This window comes from Canis aureus, chromosome 19 (assembly GCF_053574225.1).
Source record: "Canis aureus isolate CA01 chromosome 19, VMU_Caureus_v.1.0, whole genome shotgun sequence".
Classification (NCBI taxonomy): Eukaryota; Metazoa; Chordata; class Mammalia; order Carnivora; family Canidae; genus Canis; species Canis aureus.
Window position 1 is genome coordinate 45,889,394 of NC_135629.1, and position 15,821 is coordinate 45,905,214.

General features: G+C 58.6%; 1 protein-coding gene and 1 long non-coding RNA gene across 2 annotated transcripts; one reads left to right on the plus strand and one right to left on the minus strand.

Annotated features, from left to right (window-relative positions):
- Positions 1–5,215: 5,215 nt before the first annotated feature.
- Positions 5,216–7,644, minus strand: LOC144290300 (uncharacterized). Its single transcript, XR_013358039.1, has 3 exons — positions 6,763–7,644; positions 5,992–6,305; positions 5,216–5,687 (listed from the first exon to the last, which is right to left on the minus strand). It is a non-coding gene; the product is annotated as an uncharacterized LOC144290300 (long non-coding RNA).
- Positions 7,645–10,505: 2,861 nt separating this feature from the next.
- On the plus strand, positions 10,506–12,384 carry JUND (JunD proto-oncogene, AP-1 transcription factor subunit). The gene has a single exon (XM_077859391.1). It carries the CDS (start codon positions 10,622–10,624, stop codon positions 11,663–11,665), a length of 1,044 nt encoding a protein of 347 aa, XP_077715517.1. The 5' UTR covers positions 10,506–10,621; the 3' UTR covers positions 11,666–12,384.
- Positions 12,385–15,821: the final 3,437 nt, after the last annotated feature.

Consider the following 15,821-nt stretch of genomic DNA (forward strand, 5'->3'; position numbering starts at 1 on the left):
GAACTTCAGATTTTTCCAGAAAGGGAGAACAGTATATGCAAAGGCCCTGAGGTGGGAATGAGCTGGTGTGTTGGAGGAAAAACAGAGGCAGATGTGGCTGGAGTAGACAAGTGAGGGGGAAAAAAGGAAGGGGGATACACAGTGGCTTTAGGGCCTGGGTCAGGGCTGGGGAAGGGTCTGGACTGTACTCTGAGACAGAGAGACAGTGACACAGATAATGGTAGAGGACAGAGACTGTGAGCAGGAGGTAGAGAAGGGCCCTCAACTTCTCAAGGCCTGGGCCCAAGGGGTCACAGAGGCCTTGTCCTCACCTGCATCCCCTCACCTGCATCAAAGAAGGATCCCCTTACTCCTGGAGCAAGGGACAACTGTCCTGTGCTGAGAGCAATGTGGACTCACAGCAGGTGCTCCATGAATAATGGGCGGATGGGTAAACAGAGGGATGGACAGATGAGTGGGTGGGTGGGTGGATGGATGGCCTTATAAACAGAAGAATGGGAAGATGGGTGTCCTGAATCAGGTTAGTGTGATAAAATAGCATCTCCCATCTCCCATCTTCCAGCAGGTGATTGGGTGGGGGTGGGTGGAGGAATTTATCCAGCTGCCCTGGGGTCTCACCCACCCTTCTCCAGTTTCAGGAGAGGTCCCCAGAGCGGAGGCTGAAGGGTGGGGGTTGGGCAGGGTGCCAGGAGCACAGGGGCGGGCTGGCTGGTACTAGATGCTGCTACCTGCCTCTGCCTCTGAGTCAGCGTCACCATGACAACGCAGGCCCTGCCGGATGCTCCTCCTGGCACATCCCGCGTCACTGCAGCCACCGTCATGCCTCCTCTAAGGGGGCAGGGGCAGAGGGGGCAGCGATTTTTACCCAGGCTCAAGGACCACACTGTCCACCTTCCCCCATTCCCCTCAGCCCTGTCTCCTGAGCCTCCATGCCCTCTTCGCAGAGGTGGGGAGAGGGGCCCAGGAGGTAGGAGAGCCAGCATAGGGAGGGTCTTTGAGCTCTGTTTGGGAGGGGGCCGGGGAATGACTGCAGGCAGGTACTGCAGGCGAGGGAACACCATGGGCAAGTTCTGGGAATCTGAGCCATAGGAGCGGCAGAGCTAGGGGGTAACAGACCAGAGCAGGGAGCCACAGAGGGCAAGGGGAGGCCTGGGTGGCACCCACAAAGGACAGAAGATAGGTCCCTGGGACTCTAGGCAGCCCTTATGCTCCCGAGACTCCACTGCATCCTCTGGAACATCAGGGAGGGTGGTCACGGGGTCCTTCCGGGCTGGCAAGGACTCCACCTACCCCCCACCCCAGCTGCTGGTGACCTGGGTGCCCCTGTGACCGTCCTACTTTACCTTCTCCCCATCTCCCCTCTCCTCACCCCACTCCAGGCCTCCTCTTTGAATTTCCACCTGCATACCATACATTCCTACCCCAGGGCCTTGGTTTGTGCTGTTCCAGCTTTCAAGAACTCAACCTTCCCTGGCACCCCCTCATGGTGCCCCTTTATCTGTCACTGACCCTCTACACATTTGCCAGAGAGTCCCTCATAGCCCCTGTCACTGCTTGACATTCTATTACCTATTGTTTTCAGTTGTTCCCACCCTGAGAATGTTGGGTGCCTCTCAGATCTTCAGTTTCCCCAGGCCCACCATGGCAGAGGACCACGTGGGGAGGGAAGGGGGAGCCAGGCAGTGGACCGGCTGGGTCTGGGTCCTCTCCACCTGACCCACGTGCTCACGGTGTTCAGGGCCACCTTGGTGTTCACCCACCGTTCCAACTGTGCTGCCCTGGGACACTGTCACTCTGTGTCCCTCGTAGTTATGTATGGGGTCACCTTTTCTGTGTCCAAGGAGACCAGAGTCTAGTTAGTTCTAGTCCCCAGCCAAGGATTGAGAATCCCATTGAAAATACTTTCATGTCTCTCTCTCTTCTTGTCTCCCTGCTGTCTCTTGCCCTCTCCAGCGGGTGTCCCTTAACTCGTTTATCTCACTCTCTCTGGTCTCTGGCTGTTTCTCTCTTGCTCCACCGAACTTTCCCTCCCTCATTCCCTGCTCTCTCTTCCTCTGTCTCCAGCCGCCTTTCTCTCCCCCGCCCCCCGCCCCCACCCCAATCTCCCTTCGCTCACAGCTATTTCTAGGCTCTGGCCCTCCTATCTGGAGGCGATTAATCCGGGCTTGCCTAGAACCTTGGGCCTGGCCCCTTAACCTCTACCTACCCGTCCATCAAATGGGCTTGTCTTGGGGCCTCAAGTCAGGGGCGGAGAGGAGTTGAGCGGCTTTGGCGCTTCCGCTCCTTGGCTCCGGGAAGCCCTCCAGGGCCGGGCGGGAAGGGGTTAACCGCGAGCCGCCCCCTCCCCCCAGCTCTGCATTTAATTAGCGGCCCCGCAGGGGCGCGGAGCTGGGCCGGTGGGGGGAAGGGAGGGCGAGGGGAATCCAAGAGACAGGAGGGCTTAGGAGGGGGAAGGACGAGTGGGGGCAGAGGTGAAGGAGGACAAAAGCGGGGGGGCGGGGGGGAGGAGCCAGCCGTGGATTCGAATCCCGCCTCGCCGGTGTCCTCCCACTGGTACCTCTCACCTCTTGGTTGTCTCCCCTCCACCCCGCCCCTCGGCATGGGAACCGCCTCCCACCCCACCCCTTCCCAAAGGCCAGGCGGTGACCCCCGCAGCCCAAGGTCAGCTTTCCTTCATTGCCCGGTTGAGGAAACTGAGGCCCACGAAGGTGGGCTGGCTTGCCAGGGCAGGGCACAGCTCTGGGATGTCTGGCACTTAACTGGGCGATGTTGCAGGGATTTGTCTACGTGCCGGAATACAAAACAAAACACAAAAGACCGGTTGGTCGCAGTCGCAGCCGGGTGACCCTAGTCACCAGCGAAAGTGAGCCACGGGGAAAGGGCGACGGTGGGGGCCGGAGCGGCCTGGGGCAGAGGGACAGGAACCCGGAGCCGTCTGCGAGGCCTCTCGCCTCTCCGTGCCTCAGTTTCCCCTCTCTGCGCCGCGCGGGGGCAGCTGGAGGGCGGACCCTGCCTACCACCACACCCACGGCTTCTAGCGCGGCGTGGGGCACCGGCCCGGCGCCAGAGTCTACACGGCCCCGCCTCGCCTTGACGTCGGCGCTGACGCCACCCGCCCCCCTCGCCACCGGCCGGGCCGCCGCGCCGGGTTAACTCTGCGGCTGCTGCGGGCCGCGCGGAGGCTCCAGATCCTTCCCCCACCCCCGCCAGAGGAGGGGCCAGGCTGGGGGGGACGGCGAGCTGCAGGTCCCGGGCAGGCCCGGCCGCCCCGCGAGGCGGGAGGTCCCGAGCAGCCTCCAGGCCTTCGCCGGCGCCGTTCGCTCCGCCTGGAATGCGCCTCCCGCCCCGGTCCAAGTCGTGTTTACAGCGACCTCTCTCCCTCCGGCCCGGCCGTGACCCCTCCGGGCCTGGGAGTGTCCTTGTCCGGCTTGTCTCCTCGGGGGTGGGGCGGGGTCCTCTCCCCCAGCAATCCATTGTTTCAAGGTCCAGTTTCTTCCCCCCATTTTTCAGATGAGAACCATCGAAACCCAGAGAACTTAGAGAGGTCACCCAACGAGGGGCCGCAGCGCCCCGGGCCGAGCCCTGGCTCTTGGGGCTCCCAGCCCCCACTCCCGTCTCCCCCCTATCGCGGCGGGGGAGGGGACCCTGTAGGCCCCGCCCTGCCCCAGGGGAAGTGAGAATGGGGGGCCCTCCCCCGCACCCTCACCACTTCCTCCCGAGGAGAGGCGGTGGCGGGGAAGGGGGGAAGCGGCGAGCGAGGGAGTACACGGTGGTGGCCTCAGGTTCTGAGTGTTGGGGGGGGTGTCTCTGCCTCCCCACGCCCGCGAGACGCAGGGCTGGTGTGTGTCTCCGTGAGTGCTGGGAGGCCCCCCAAACCTACTCTTTCCTTGGAACCTTTCCTAATCAACTGGGACTCTGGCTACTCCTCCCGCCCTGGAGGCCCAGCCACCACCGCTTCCCTGCTGTCTGCTGCCTGCCTGGCCCCCATTCCATCTACTCCCCCACTGGGCCCCCGCTCTCTTACTCGCCCCCCTGGCCTGCAGCTCACAGAGAGCAGGCTGCCTGTATTCCAATCTGCCCTCTGAAAATGGGGGGCAGGGAGCCACGCTTTGCTCAGAACCTCAGTTTGTCCCTCTGAAAAATGTGAACAGATGTCCCTCCTTGCAGTGCTGGTGTGGGGATATTAAGGAAAAATGTGGGGAGTGGGTTTCCCATTTTGATCACATGGATGCATCCTCTCCATTAATTCACTCATCCATTTATTACGTCGCCAAATCATCCATTACACCATCCACTCATTAATTCATTTACTTATTTAATTCATATTCATTGATGTACACATTCCGCCGCCCCCCCCCCCCCCCAATCCCTGGGCAGCCTGAGCAGGACGTCAGGGGCCCATAGTTCATTGCAGAAGGCTGTCAGGAGCCACAGGACTGTGGGTGGGGACAGCCCCAAGGTCTTGAGGCGGAAGCGGGGAGCTTCCATTTATCTGAACCAAACTGAAGTCTCCCCAGAGAGGCCCTGTGGGGTCCCTGCTACCTGCCACCACCACCACCTTCATTTGTGACCCTGGAAATGGGTCTATAAACTCGAAGGCCCTGAAAGGATGCTGGTGGATGCAGGTAAACCCCACGCATAGTAGGTGCTCACTGCCAAGGCTTGGCACATTATTGAGCACCTACTGTGTGCTGGGGCCCTCAGAAACAAAACCACAAAGTGGATTCCCGTGGCCTCTCCTGCACCCTTCTTTGGCTTGGCTTGGGGCTTCCCTGCTTTTAACGCTTTCTGGATATTTAGACATTCCCGCTCTGGGCCTGGCCCAGAGTGTCCCCGAGGAAGGAATTCCTGGGTTTTGCTCTCATTTCATCGTTTTTTCAATTTCTTTCTATTTATGGCAAGATAAACTGGTTTTCCATTCTTGGTGGTGACATTAAGTTTCCCTTTTGAAATATATTTACTTAAGTAAAAACAGAAAAGGGGGTCGACCTAAAGGAGAAATTGTGACATCAGCCTAAAGCGGACTTCTTCATTGTGGTGGGTATTTCCTGGCCCATAGGGGAGCATCAACTGAGGAGGTGATGAGGGATGGTGGAAAACCCTGGCCTACCACAGAGGCCCTGCACACAACACAGTAGGTGCTACACAGAGGGTGATGGAATGGCTGAATGATGGTGCTGGAGGTTGGCCAAAAGAAAAACAAAAGCAAAGCAAATCAGCTTCTGAATTTAATTCAGTGAACTCACCACCCTCCCACCCCCAACCTTCAGGTTTCCCCAAGTCCGCCTAGGAAAGGGCCTAACCTGGGCCTGGGTATACAGCAGATGCACATTACATGGGGCAAGGGCAGGGCTCTGGCCCGGCCAGGGGGGGGGGAACGTGGTGTGAGTTGTTTTCTCCTTGCTCGGGCGCCCTTCCGGGCTCACTCTGGACGGTCAATCAAGGAACTCTGGGCTGAGCGGCTCTTCCGGGCCTGCGGGAAGCTGGGGACACTGCAGCCTCCGGGTGCAGTCAACAGGGCCACCGGTCGTAAAGCAGGCTCCGTCGGTCTGGCTGCATCAGCTGCTGAAGGGAGCTGACGACGCGTTTCCTCGTCCGTAAAATGGTCTTGGGAGACTGGAAAACGCCAGTGCCCGCCCGGAGGACGGGGTGTGGGTCCCCTCCCTGCGGCCCGCCGAGCACCTGCACTGGACGGGGGAGGTGGCTGTGGTTCCTGCTCCCGGCGAGGGCGGAAGCGGGGCTGGAGGGGAGCGGCGGGAGGGGAGGGGCCGCCGCCTCGGCCGGTAACCTGATCCCTAGGAATGCGCGGAGGCCAGACGCGCCCCCCAGCCCCCCGCCGGCGCCCCTCCCCCGGCCCCCTGCGGGGTCCCGCCACCCGGGGACGGCCCCTTCAAGCCCCGCCCCCCCCAGCCCGGGGACCCAGGCGCCGCAGGACATTCCCCAGAGGCCCTACCGAGCCCCGCGGCGTCCTGCGCGCAGCCCCCCGCCTACCTCCCCTTGAGAGGTTCCATCCGCCTCACCCCTTTCTGCTTCCTGCTTAACTCCTTTATTCTTTCTTTGGGGCTTTCCGTTTCACTAGCTTGGAGTTCCCTGGGTCTTCAAGTAAAGACCAAACATGAAACCGAGTTGCAGGTTGTTTTAAACAAGAAGGGTAGGGATCCCTGGGTGGCGCAGCGGTTTGGCGCCTGCCTTTGGTCCAGGGCGCGATCCTGGAGACCCGGGATCGAATCCCACGTCGGGCTCCCGGTGCATGGAGCCTGCTTCTCCCTCTGCCTGTGTCTCTGCCTTTCTCTCTCTCTGTGTGACTATCATAAATAAAAATTAAAAAAAAAAAAAAAAGTTAATCAAGAAGGGTAATAATCTCCTGGCTCTTGAGAGGCCCCAGAGCGGTGGAGACTGGAACCCTCCTCGCTGGGAAAGGGGTGGAGGGTTAGTTTCAGCTTCCCTTCCCCACCGAGGGTACTACTGGGGACTGGCTGAATTTTCAGACGGGGCCTGGGCTGTGTGGACCCCGGCGGGCCGCACGCCCTCCCTGGACGCTGCTGTGGGAAGTGAGTTAATGTCCTGAGACTTGTGGAGCTGCTGGGAGAGTAAGGGCGAAAATCTAGGCTGAGCCCTGTTGCTGACTTCTCCCTCAATCCCGTCTCCCTGGGCCACTTCCACTACTCGGGACAAATACCACCCAGTCTCCCATGGAAGCCCTGCACCCTTGCCTTCCTTCTCTCCCCCTGGCTTCCCCTGGCTCACCCAATCCAGCCCCACCTGCTCTCTCCATCAATGTGGCCAGCTGGTGTCTTGCCCCAGGGCTTTTGCACTGCCCATTGTCGGAGATGTCCCACTGTAGATGTCCCACTGTCTAGGATGTTCGATTTGCTCCAGCTCCTCCTTCATTCAGCATTAGCTCCTGATTACCCAACTCTAAGACATACCTACATCCGTGGAGGGGGCACATTCTCCTTGAAGTTGTGTTAGATTCCTCCTTCAGATCGTGTGCTGGGAGAGTGATGGTGTTTGTGACATCCATGTGTGTCCCCATCACTTGGCTCATAATAGGTGCTCAGTCAGTGGACAGGGAATTTTTAAAAAATATTTTATTTATTCATGAGAGACACAGAGAGAGAAAGAGAGGCAGAGACACAGGCAGAGAGAGAAGCAGGCTCCATGGAGGAAGCCCGATGTGGGACTCAATCCTGGGACTCCAGGATCACACCCTGAACCAAAGGCAAAGGGTGCCTGAGCCACCCAGGTGTCCCTGTGTACAAGGAATGAATGAATGACAGAATGGGAGTTATCCCTAATTCACCGCCTGTGACTGGTTGGTGGATTTAGGGCTCCCTCAACTTGCCTGGCGAGGTGGGGATAGGGTCGATCCAAATGATAGAGCAGGACTGGGGTGTCCCAGACGGCTCCTTGGCTAGGAGGAAGGAGAGGGCAGGAAAAGGTGTTGGATCAGAGGGAAGAGCAAGTACACAGCAGTGGGGACCAAATGAGCCAGGCCTTGAAAAGTGTTGCCGGCAGAGTCTGCTCAGGGCAGCTCCCCATACTTTAGGGGCTAAGACAGGTCCTCTCTTCCTCCCCTCCCGCAACTAGGAGCGATAGAGGCCAACAGGGATCCCTGGGTGGCGCAGCGGTTTGGCGCCTGCCTTTGGCCCAGGGCGCGATCCTGGAGACCCGGGATCGAATCCCACATCAGGCTCCCGGCGCATGGAGCCTGCTTCTCCCTCTGCCTGTGTCTCTGTGCCCCTCTCTCTCTCTCTCTCTGTGACTATCATAAATAAATAAAAATTAAAAAAAAAAAAAAAAGATAGAGGCCAACAAAGACAGTGGGCAGGCTCAGCTCGGCATGGGGGGGGGAGGGGCTACTTAGGGGACCTCTAGGCGGGATAGTTAGGGTAGGCTCCTTGGAGGAGGAGACACTGGGTTTTGAAGAATGAGTAGGAATTTTGCCTGGAGGATAAGGAAGGGCACTCCTGGCCAAACAAACATACACAGTTAAGGTTGGCCTAATTATAATAACGTAAAACACGTAAGAGAAAACAATTATGAGCTCTTACTATTTCTTCACATCCAATACAAATCACAATACTCTAGGCACCTGGCCGGCTCAGTCAGTAGAGCATATGACTCTTGATCTCAGGGCTGTGCGTTCTAGCCCCATAATGGAGTTAGAGTTTACTTAATTAAAAAATAAAATAAAATAAAACAAACCCCACAAGATTCCAAGAGGTGGGTGAGATTACTCACTCCATTTTCATGAGGAGGAAACGGAGACTCAGAGGGGTAACGGGCCTTGGGCTCCCTGTGCCTCCATATCCCAAGGTCTGTTTGCTGGTTAGTTTTTCAGCTAAGGCAGGTTCTGCCCAGAGTTCACCAGACCGTTCACCCACTTGTCAAGGTGAAGGCCCAAGGTCAGGGCGGAGGCTCCTTAGGCCACCCACTCATGTCCTGCCCTGGGGAGATGCATGGCCCCATCTGCTCCGATCGAGCCCCATTGCGTAGGCCCAGAGAGGGGTCCCAGGGCAAGGCTAGCAACAGGCTGGGGGCTGCATCCCACCTTGCGAGGGCAGGTCTGGAGGACTCAGTGACCTACCTGCCTGGAAACACACAAATGGACACATACACATCCACCAGTATACATATATGTATACACACACAGGCACACAGATCTACATGCCCACCCACACAGGCACATAGACCCTACCCTCATGTGTGAACACATCTGGGTACAGGGATCCATACATGAACACACACAGGCACAGACATTTGTGTGTACGTAGACACATACTCACACCCCTGGGTCACTGCCCACCAGGCCAGGTCTCTTGCTCATGGTGACAGTTTCCTTCATTGCCTTCTTGCTCCACAGCCCAGTTAGGGGCAGGGCCAGGTGAGGCTGGGAAGTAGAAGAGGGGGGTTGGGGGCTGGGAACATTCATGCCCACAGGCAAGTCAGACAAACCTAGGCCAGAAACTGCCACTGCAACCAGGCCACGCAGTGTTCTTGTTTATGCCAAGTCAAGTGCTGTACAGGATGCTGGAGACCCAGCAAGTTCAGGATAGACAAGGTCCCTGCCCTCCAGGATCTTTGGGTCCACCCAGTCATTCTGAATGCTTCCAAGGCTATAATGGAAATAAGGTGAGTGGGAGGGGCCTCTAACCCCAAGTTTGCACTGGGGAAGGGAGCATCACACAGAGGACATAGCATATGCAAAGGCCCTGAGGCATCAGTGGGCCCAGAAGCCAAGGCTCAGAGAAGGTGAAAGGTTAGATGGGGGTCAGTGGAAGAAGGGGCCTTAGCCTCCACCATCTGGCTGAGAAACTGGCTCCATTCTGAGTGTGGTGGGAGCCATGGAGGGGTCATGTGAAGGGGCTGTCAGCTAGACCCAGACGTCCCAAGAATCCCTAGGGAGCATTGGGACAGGTTGTTCCCTTCCTCCTCCCTCATAGTCCATCTCCAGCCAGCCTTTAGGGAGGCCCTTGGAGCACTGACAAAACAGTATTAAGTAGGTAACAATTACCAGCTAGGATTCCTGCCTAACAACCAGGAAGGGGAGGGCTGCTAAGGAGGAAACTGTGGGGACCTACAGGCAACCACCTTCACCTCAGGACCCACAGCACACCCTGGCAGATGCAGAGTAAAAATATAGGCGGCTGCCCAGGAGCAAGAGGCCAGGGTTCTACCAGGTGGATAAGAGGTCTGGCCTGGTCACACCTTGCCGAGCCTCAGTTTCCCATCTGTAGGTCAGGAAGCCAGACTCCATACTTTCAGAATCCTCAGTGAAAAGTATCAGGATCAAAGCGCTTCCAGCAACTTCTGGCAGTTTTCCTTTTCCCTCCCTCGTCTTTCTGGGGCAAACACACCACCGGAGATTCGGGGGTAGGGGTGAGACAGAGGCCGATCTGGCCCAAACGCCCAGGGATCCACCGGGAACAGCTAGCTCCCTAAAGCTTTCTGCCCCCAGCCCGTGCGGAGCCAGGGCAGAGGTGCGCTGAGGAAGGCACTTGTAGACGTAGTGGAGCGGGAGGTGCCAGGGAGTTATTTATCCATCCGGGCCCCATCCCCCGCCGGTCCCCGGAGGCCGGCACCGCCCCCACCCCCGCCCAGCCGGGGCCCCACGCGCGGATACGGGGCGGGGCTTTGGGACGGGCAGGAGGCTGGTGGCCGGGCTCATCACGCCACCCGGGACGTGCCTTGGCGGGAGGCAGCGCTGGGGGCATTGGTCGTACACTGCGCTCCCGGGGCGGGGTAACCGGGTCCAGGAGTGGGGCCCGCCTCCATGACGTCAACCCACAAGGCAGCGCGCTGTTGTGCGGTTTACCGCGCGTCACCGGGGCAACGGCGCCAGGGGGGCGTCGGTGGTTTGGCCCCGCCCCACCATGCAAATGAGCGACGTCACCCACACCCAATGGCGAGCGGGGGCAGTGAGCTCATCGCACTGGGCCGAGGCTATAAGAGGGCGCGCGAACTGCGCGGCGCAGGAGCCGCCGCCAGCGGAGGGCCGGGCGCAGCGGCCTCGGCCGGGGCGGGCGCAGGGCCGAGCGGACGGGGGGGCGCAGGCCCCCCGGGCGGCCGCGGCCACTCCCCCCCTCCCCCCGGGCCGGCGCGGCGGGGGAGGCGGAGGATGGAAACACCCTTCTACGGCGATGAGGCGCTGAGCGGCCTGGGCGGCGGCGTCAGTAGCAGTGGCGGCGGTGGTAGCTTCGCGTCCCCGGGTCGCCTGTTCCCCGGGGCGCCCCCGACGGCGGCGACTGGCAGCATGATGAAGAAAGACGCGCTGACGCTGAGCCTGAGCGAGCAGGTGGCGGCGGCGCTCAAGCCCGCGGCCGCGCCGCCCCCGGCCCCCCTGCGCACCGACGGCGCCCCAGGCACGGCGCCCCCCGACGGCCTACTCGCCTCGCCCGACCTGGGGCTGCTCAAGCTCGCCTCGCCCGAGCTCGAGCGCCTAATCATCCAGTCCAACGGGCTGGTCACCACCACGCCGACGAGCACTCAGTTCCTCTACCCCAAGGTGGCGGCCAGCGAGGAGCAGGAGTTTGCCGAGGGCTTCGTCAAGGCCCTGGAAGACTTGCACAAGCAGAACCAGCTGGGCACGGGCGCGGCCTCGGCAGCCGCGGCCGCCGGAGGACCCTCGGGCACGGCTGCGGGCGCCGCGCCTCCTGGCGAACTGGCCCCAGCGGCAGCCACGCCCGAGGCGCCCGTCTACGCGAACCTGAGCAGCTACGCGGGCGGCACCGGGGGTTCGGGGGGTGCTGCGACGGTCGCCTTCGCCGCGGAGCCTGTGCCCTTCCCTCCGCCGCCGCCCCCAGGCGCGCTGGGGCCGCCCCGCCTGACCGCGCTCAAGGATGAGCCGCAGACGGTGCCCGACGTGCCAAGCTTCGGCGAGAGCCCGCCGTTGTCGCCCATCGACATGGACACGCAGGAGCGCATTAAGGCGGAGCGCAAGCGGCTGCGCAACCGCATCGCTGCCTCTAAGTGCCGCAAGCGCAAGCTGGAGCGCATCTCGCGCCTCGAGGAGAAAGTGAAGACGCTCAAGAGCCAGAACACGGAGCTGGCGTCCACAGCGAGCCTGCTGCGCGAGCAGGTGGCGCAGCTCAAGCAGAAGGTCCTCAGCCACGTCAACAGCGGCTGCCAGCTGCTGCCCCAGCACCAGGTGTCCGCGTACTGAGCCCGCGCGCGGGGCGCATGCGCGGCCCCCCTCCCCGGGAGGCGGGCTCGCGTGGGGGGGGCGTGGGCGCCCCGGACTCGGAGAGGGCGCGGCCCCGGGGACACCCCCCCTCACCCCCGGGGTGCCAGGATTCCGAGAGGGCGCGGTCCCGGAGGACCCCCCCCCGGGGGTGCCCAGGACTCGGAGAGGGCGCCTCAGACTCGACAAGCTGGACCCCCTGCTCCTGGGGGGGCAAGCGCATGACCCCCCCGCCCTCGCGCTGCCTCTGTTCCCCGAGCGCGGCCACCCAGTGTTGCACAAACCCGCGCGCCCCGGCCGCCCCTTTGTACACACCGCCGCCGAAGGGGACTCCGAGGGGGCGCAGCCTCAAGCCCTGCCTTTCCTTTTACTTTTTTTTTTTTTTTTTTTTTTTTGCCTTTGGAAGAGAGAAGAACAGAGTGTTCGATTCTGCCCTATTTATGTTTCTACTTGGGAACAAACGTTGGTTGTGTGTGTGTGTTTTTTCTTGTGTTGGTTTTTTAAAGAAATGGGAAGAAGAAAAAAAAAAAAGAACTCCCTTCCCTTTCCTTGCTCTTGCTCCCTCCCTTCCGTCCTTCCGACATCCCTCCTCCCGCCCTTTTTGTTCTGTTGTTTTGTTTTGTTTTGCTACGAGTCCACATTCCTGTTTGTAATCCTTGGTTCGCCCGGTTTTCTGTTTTCAGTAAAGTCTCGTTACGCCAGCTCGGCTCTCTGCCTCCTTCTTCCCCCGCCGGGGCCTGATGGGCTGGGCAGGGCCTGGCTCGCACGCTCCCCCTCCCCCCTCCCCTGCCTCCTTCCCCCTCCTCTCTCCGCCCCTGCTAGAGGAGGAGAGCGGGCGTACGGGAGGGGCCTCGCACATCTGGCGCGCGGCGAGCGCCATCTAGGCGCTCCTGGGCCTGGGGCCGACTAATGTCCAGGTTAGGTGGGGGACATTAGGATCTCCAACTGGCGTTTGGAAGTAGCGAGCCCCCGGGTGTCACCTTGGGGGAAGAGAGGCTAGAAGATGCAAAGAGGACAATCCGAGGCAGGTAGGAAAAGGCAGAAATTTGAACCTCTGGGCCTCCGTTACCCTGTCTGTAAAATGGGCAGAACAGTTGTAAGCTTGCCCCATAAAGTTGGAGGATTAACACTTTGTTCACAGAGCAGTGCTTGGCTTACAGGTGCTCACAGTCGGTGCTCAGTGTAAGCTTTTATTATTGGCTGGCGAATGGGGGATGCTGAGCCTCAGGACCAGAAGGAAGGTGGCCCAGGTTGGATCCGACTTAGGCAGTCTGCCTCCAGGACTGGAGGTGTGTCTACATTCTGTGGGACCTTCCTTTTAGGGCACAGACTTGGAATCCAGATTTTCCAAGTACTCCCCGAAGACCTCTTCCTCTCCAACAGCCTAGTCTCCCATTTTAAGGAAACTAATGTTCAGAGAGGTTGAGTGATTGAAGGTCTCACAGCCTGAAATTTTTAGGAGTTTGCAGGGACATTTGGACCTTAGGCCTCTCACTTCCAGCTGGATGGCCAGGCTGCCTTCTTCCCCTGCCTACTCTGGCCCTTGCTGTTGTTGAGCAAAAGACTCCGGGCCTTGGGCTTCTGCCTCACTTGGGCCCTGAAGGGACTTAGGCATTGGTGGCCAAGGACACAGGGCAAGTCCAGCTGGTGGGCATGTGTGGAGCACCAGCAGTATACCAGTCCTACCTGGAAAGGTGGGTGAATTGTGCCTGTTTTACAGATGGGGAAGCAGGGATGCAAAGAAGGAGCAGCGTGTACCCGTAGTCCCTCTGCCATTGAAAAGGTGGGGCCTCACCACCTACCTGTTTCCTCTTCTGATCACCCTGGCTGCCTACTGTTCAAGGCTTCAAGAACTGCTTTGGGGTTTGGTTTTTAGCCATGTGACCTCACCGCCTTCAGGCAGATGTTTCTGAAGGGGGCCCAGCAGTGAGAGGCCCAAGCTGAAGTGGGGGTGTCTTGACACAGGAGACCAAGAACCACAGTATGGGGGAGCAGAGCTTCAGTCTTCAGGAGACCGAGTCCCAACTTGGGTGCCAGTCTGCCGCTGTATAGCCTCAACCAAGTCCTCTTCCCCTGCCCCCTCTACCTTCTGTGCTTTGGAAATGGGTATGTTCATGTCCAGGTAACAGCTCCCGTATCAGTTTGGTGGATGGATAATAATGATACTTGTGCTCCCTGTGCACCCCCAATGTATAGAGAAGGGGAGGCCCAGGAGGTTGGGAGATCCGTGCAATTCCCCCGAACTGTTTTACTCATAATCCCAATGCCAAGTGTGTTGCGGCGGGGGGGGGGGGGGGGGGGGGGGGGTGTCCCCACGCCAACCAGTTCAATTTTCTAGACACCAACCAGGTGTCCTACAATTCAGTTCTGACACTACCTGGAGTTTGTGCTTGTGCAGACCCTACAGGTGAAGGGTTTAGTCCCACCACACCATTGCCACTCAGATGCCATTCGGAAATCTCAGGTTCTGAACAACAAGCCCTCAACCAAGGGTTTCCACACTCCACTCCAGTTTTGATAAATTGCGGGAAGAGCTCACAGAGCTTAGAAAAGTGCTTTATTTACTATTACTGGTTTAAAGGATACCACTCAGGAGCAGCCAGGTGGAAGAGATGCATGGGGAAAGGTACAGAGAAGGGCCTGGAGCTTCCATGCCCCATCTGGGTGCACCACCCTCTCAGCACCTCCATATATTCACCAAGCCGGAAGCTCTCTGAACCCTGGTGGTTTCTTTTCTTTTCTTTTTTCTTTTCTTTTCTTTTCTTTTCTTTTCTTTTCTTTTCTTTTCTTTTCTTCTTTCAAAGATTTTATTTATTCATGAGAGACTGAGAGAGAGGTAGAGACATAGGCAGAGGGAGAAGCAGGTTCCCTGCAGGGAGCCTGATGTGAGACTCGATCCTGGGACTCCAAGATCAGGTCCTGAGCCAAAGGCAGACGTTCTACTGCTGAGCCATCCAGTTGTCCTAACCCCAGTGGTTTCATTCCACAGGCATGATTGGTTGAATCATTGGCCTGTGGTGATTAGTTCAATCTCCAGCCCCTGTCCTCTCTGGGAGGTGGGACAAACCTCCAACCCTCTAATGGCTCCGCTTTTCTGGGGACCAGCCACCATCCTGGTCCCCAGCCACCATGCATCTTACTAACATACAAAAGATACTTACAGAGCACCTGGCTGGCACAGTGGATTAGGTATCCAACTGGATTTCGGCTCAGGTCATGATCTCAGAATCCTCAGATCCAGCCCCACATTGGGATCCACACTTAGCTCAGAGTTTGCTTGAGATTATTCTCACCCTCTCTCTCTGCCCCTCCCAGTTGCCCTCTCGCACACTCTCTCAAATAAACAAACAAATAAATAAATAAATATTTTAAAAAAGAAAGGAACATCCCTCTCAAAGATTCCAAGAGTTTTAGGAGCTGAGTGCCAGGAACCAGGGACGAAGACCAAATATATCGTATTGTATCCCACTCCTGCTAAATGGCAGAGTAGTGGCTAGAACCCTGGACCGTTGCCTGCCTCCCAGGAGCCTTGGTCTAAGTGGAGGCCTTATCTTCTCACAAGGATGTGACACGGGGGCTTTTGGGAAAACACAGATCTGATTCCCTACTTGAAACCTTCCTGAAAAAAAGTCCTTGAGTGCATCTGGCCCCAGAAAGATCAATGTCTTTCCAGGCACCTCCCTATCAAAACTCTGTTTCCTTAATTTATGGCCTCAGGGCCTTTGCACAGCTTCAAGTCTGATAACACTTCTTCCCTCAGCTACCCAAATGACCTTTGCTCAAACAAAGCTGCGGTTGCCCTCCTGGCCCCCACAACCCCCAAGCGGGGCTGGGGCCTTCTTGCGTTCCCACAGAGCTTTGTGCTTCCACCATTATTGCCCTGACCACTGGATTTGTGTTTAGCTCACTGAAAGCCTGGATGGGAGCTGTCCTTGTCATTGCTGAAACAAAGGACATAGATCCTGTCCAACTGCCATGTCCCCGGTTTTGCCCGAAGCTACACCAACAGCGTGGAGAAGAAGAGGGGACCTCTGCTGAGTGGGGCTGGGTGTCCCTGTTTGCCTCTTGCTCTGGTGCCTCCCAGTGGCTCCCCAGAGAAGCCAGGCTGAGGCTGCTGGGCCAGGCTGTGTGGCTTTGG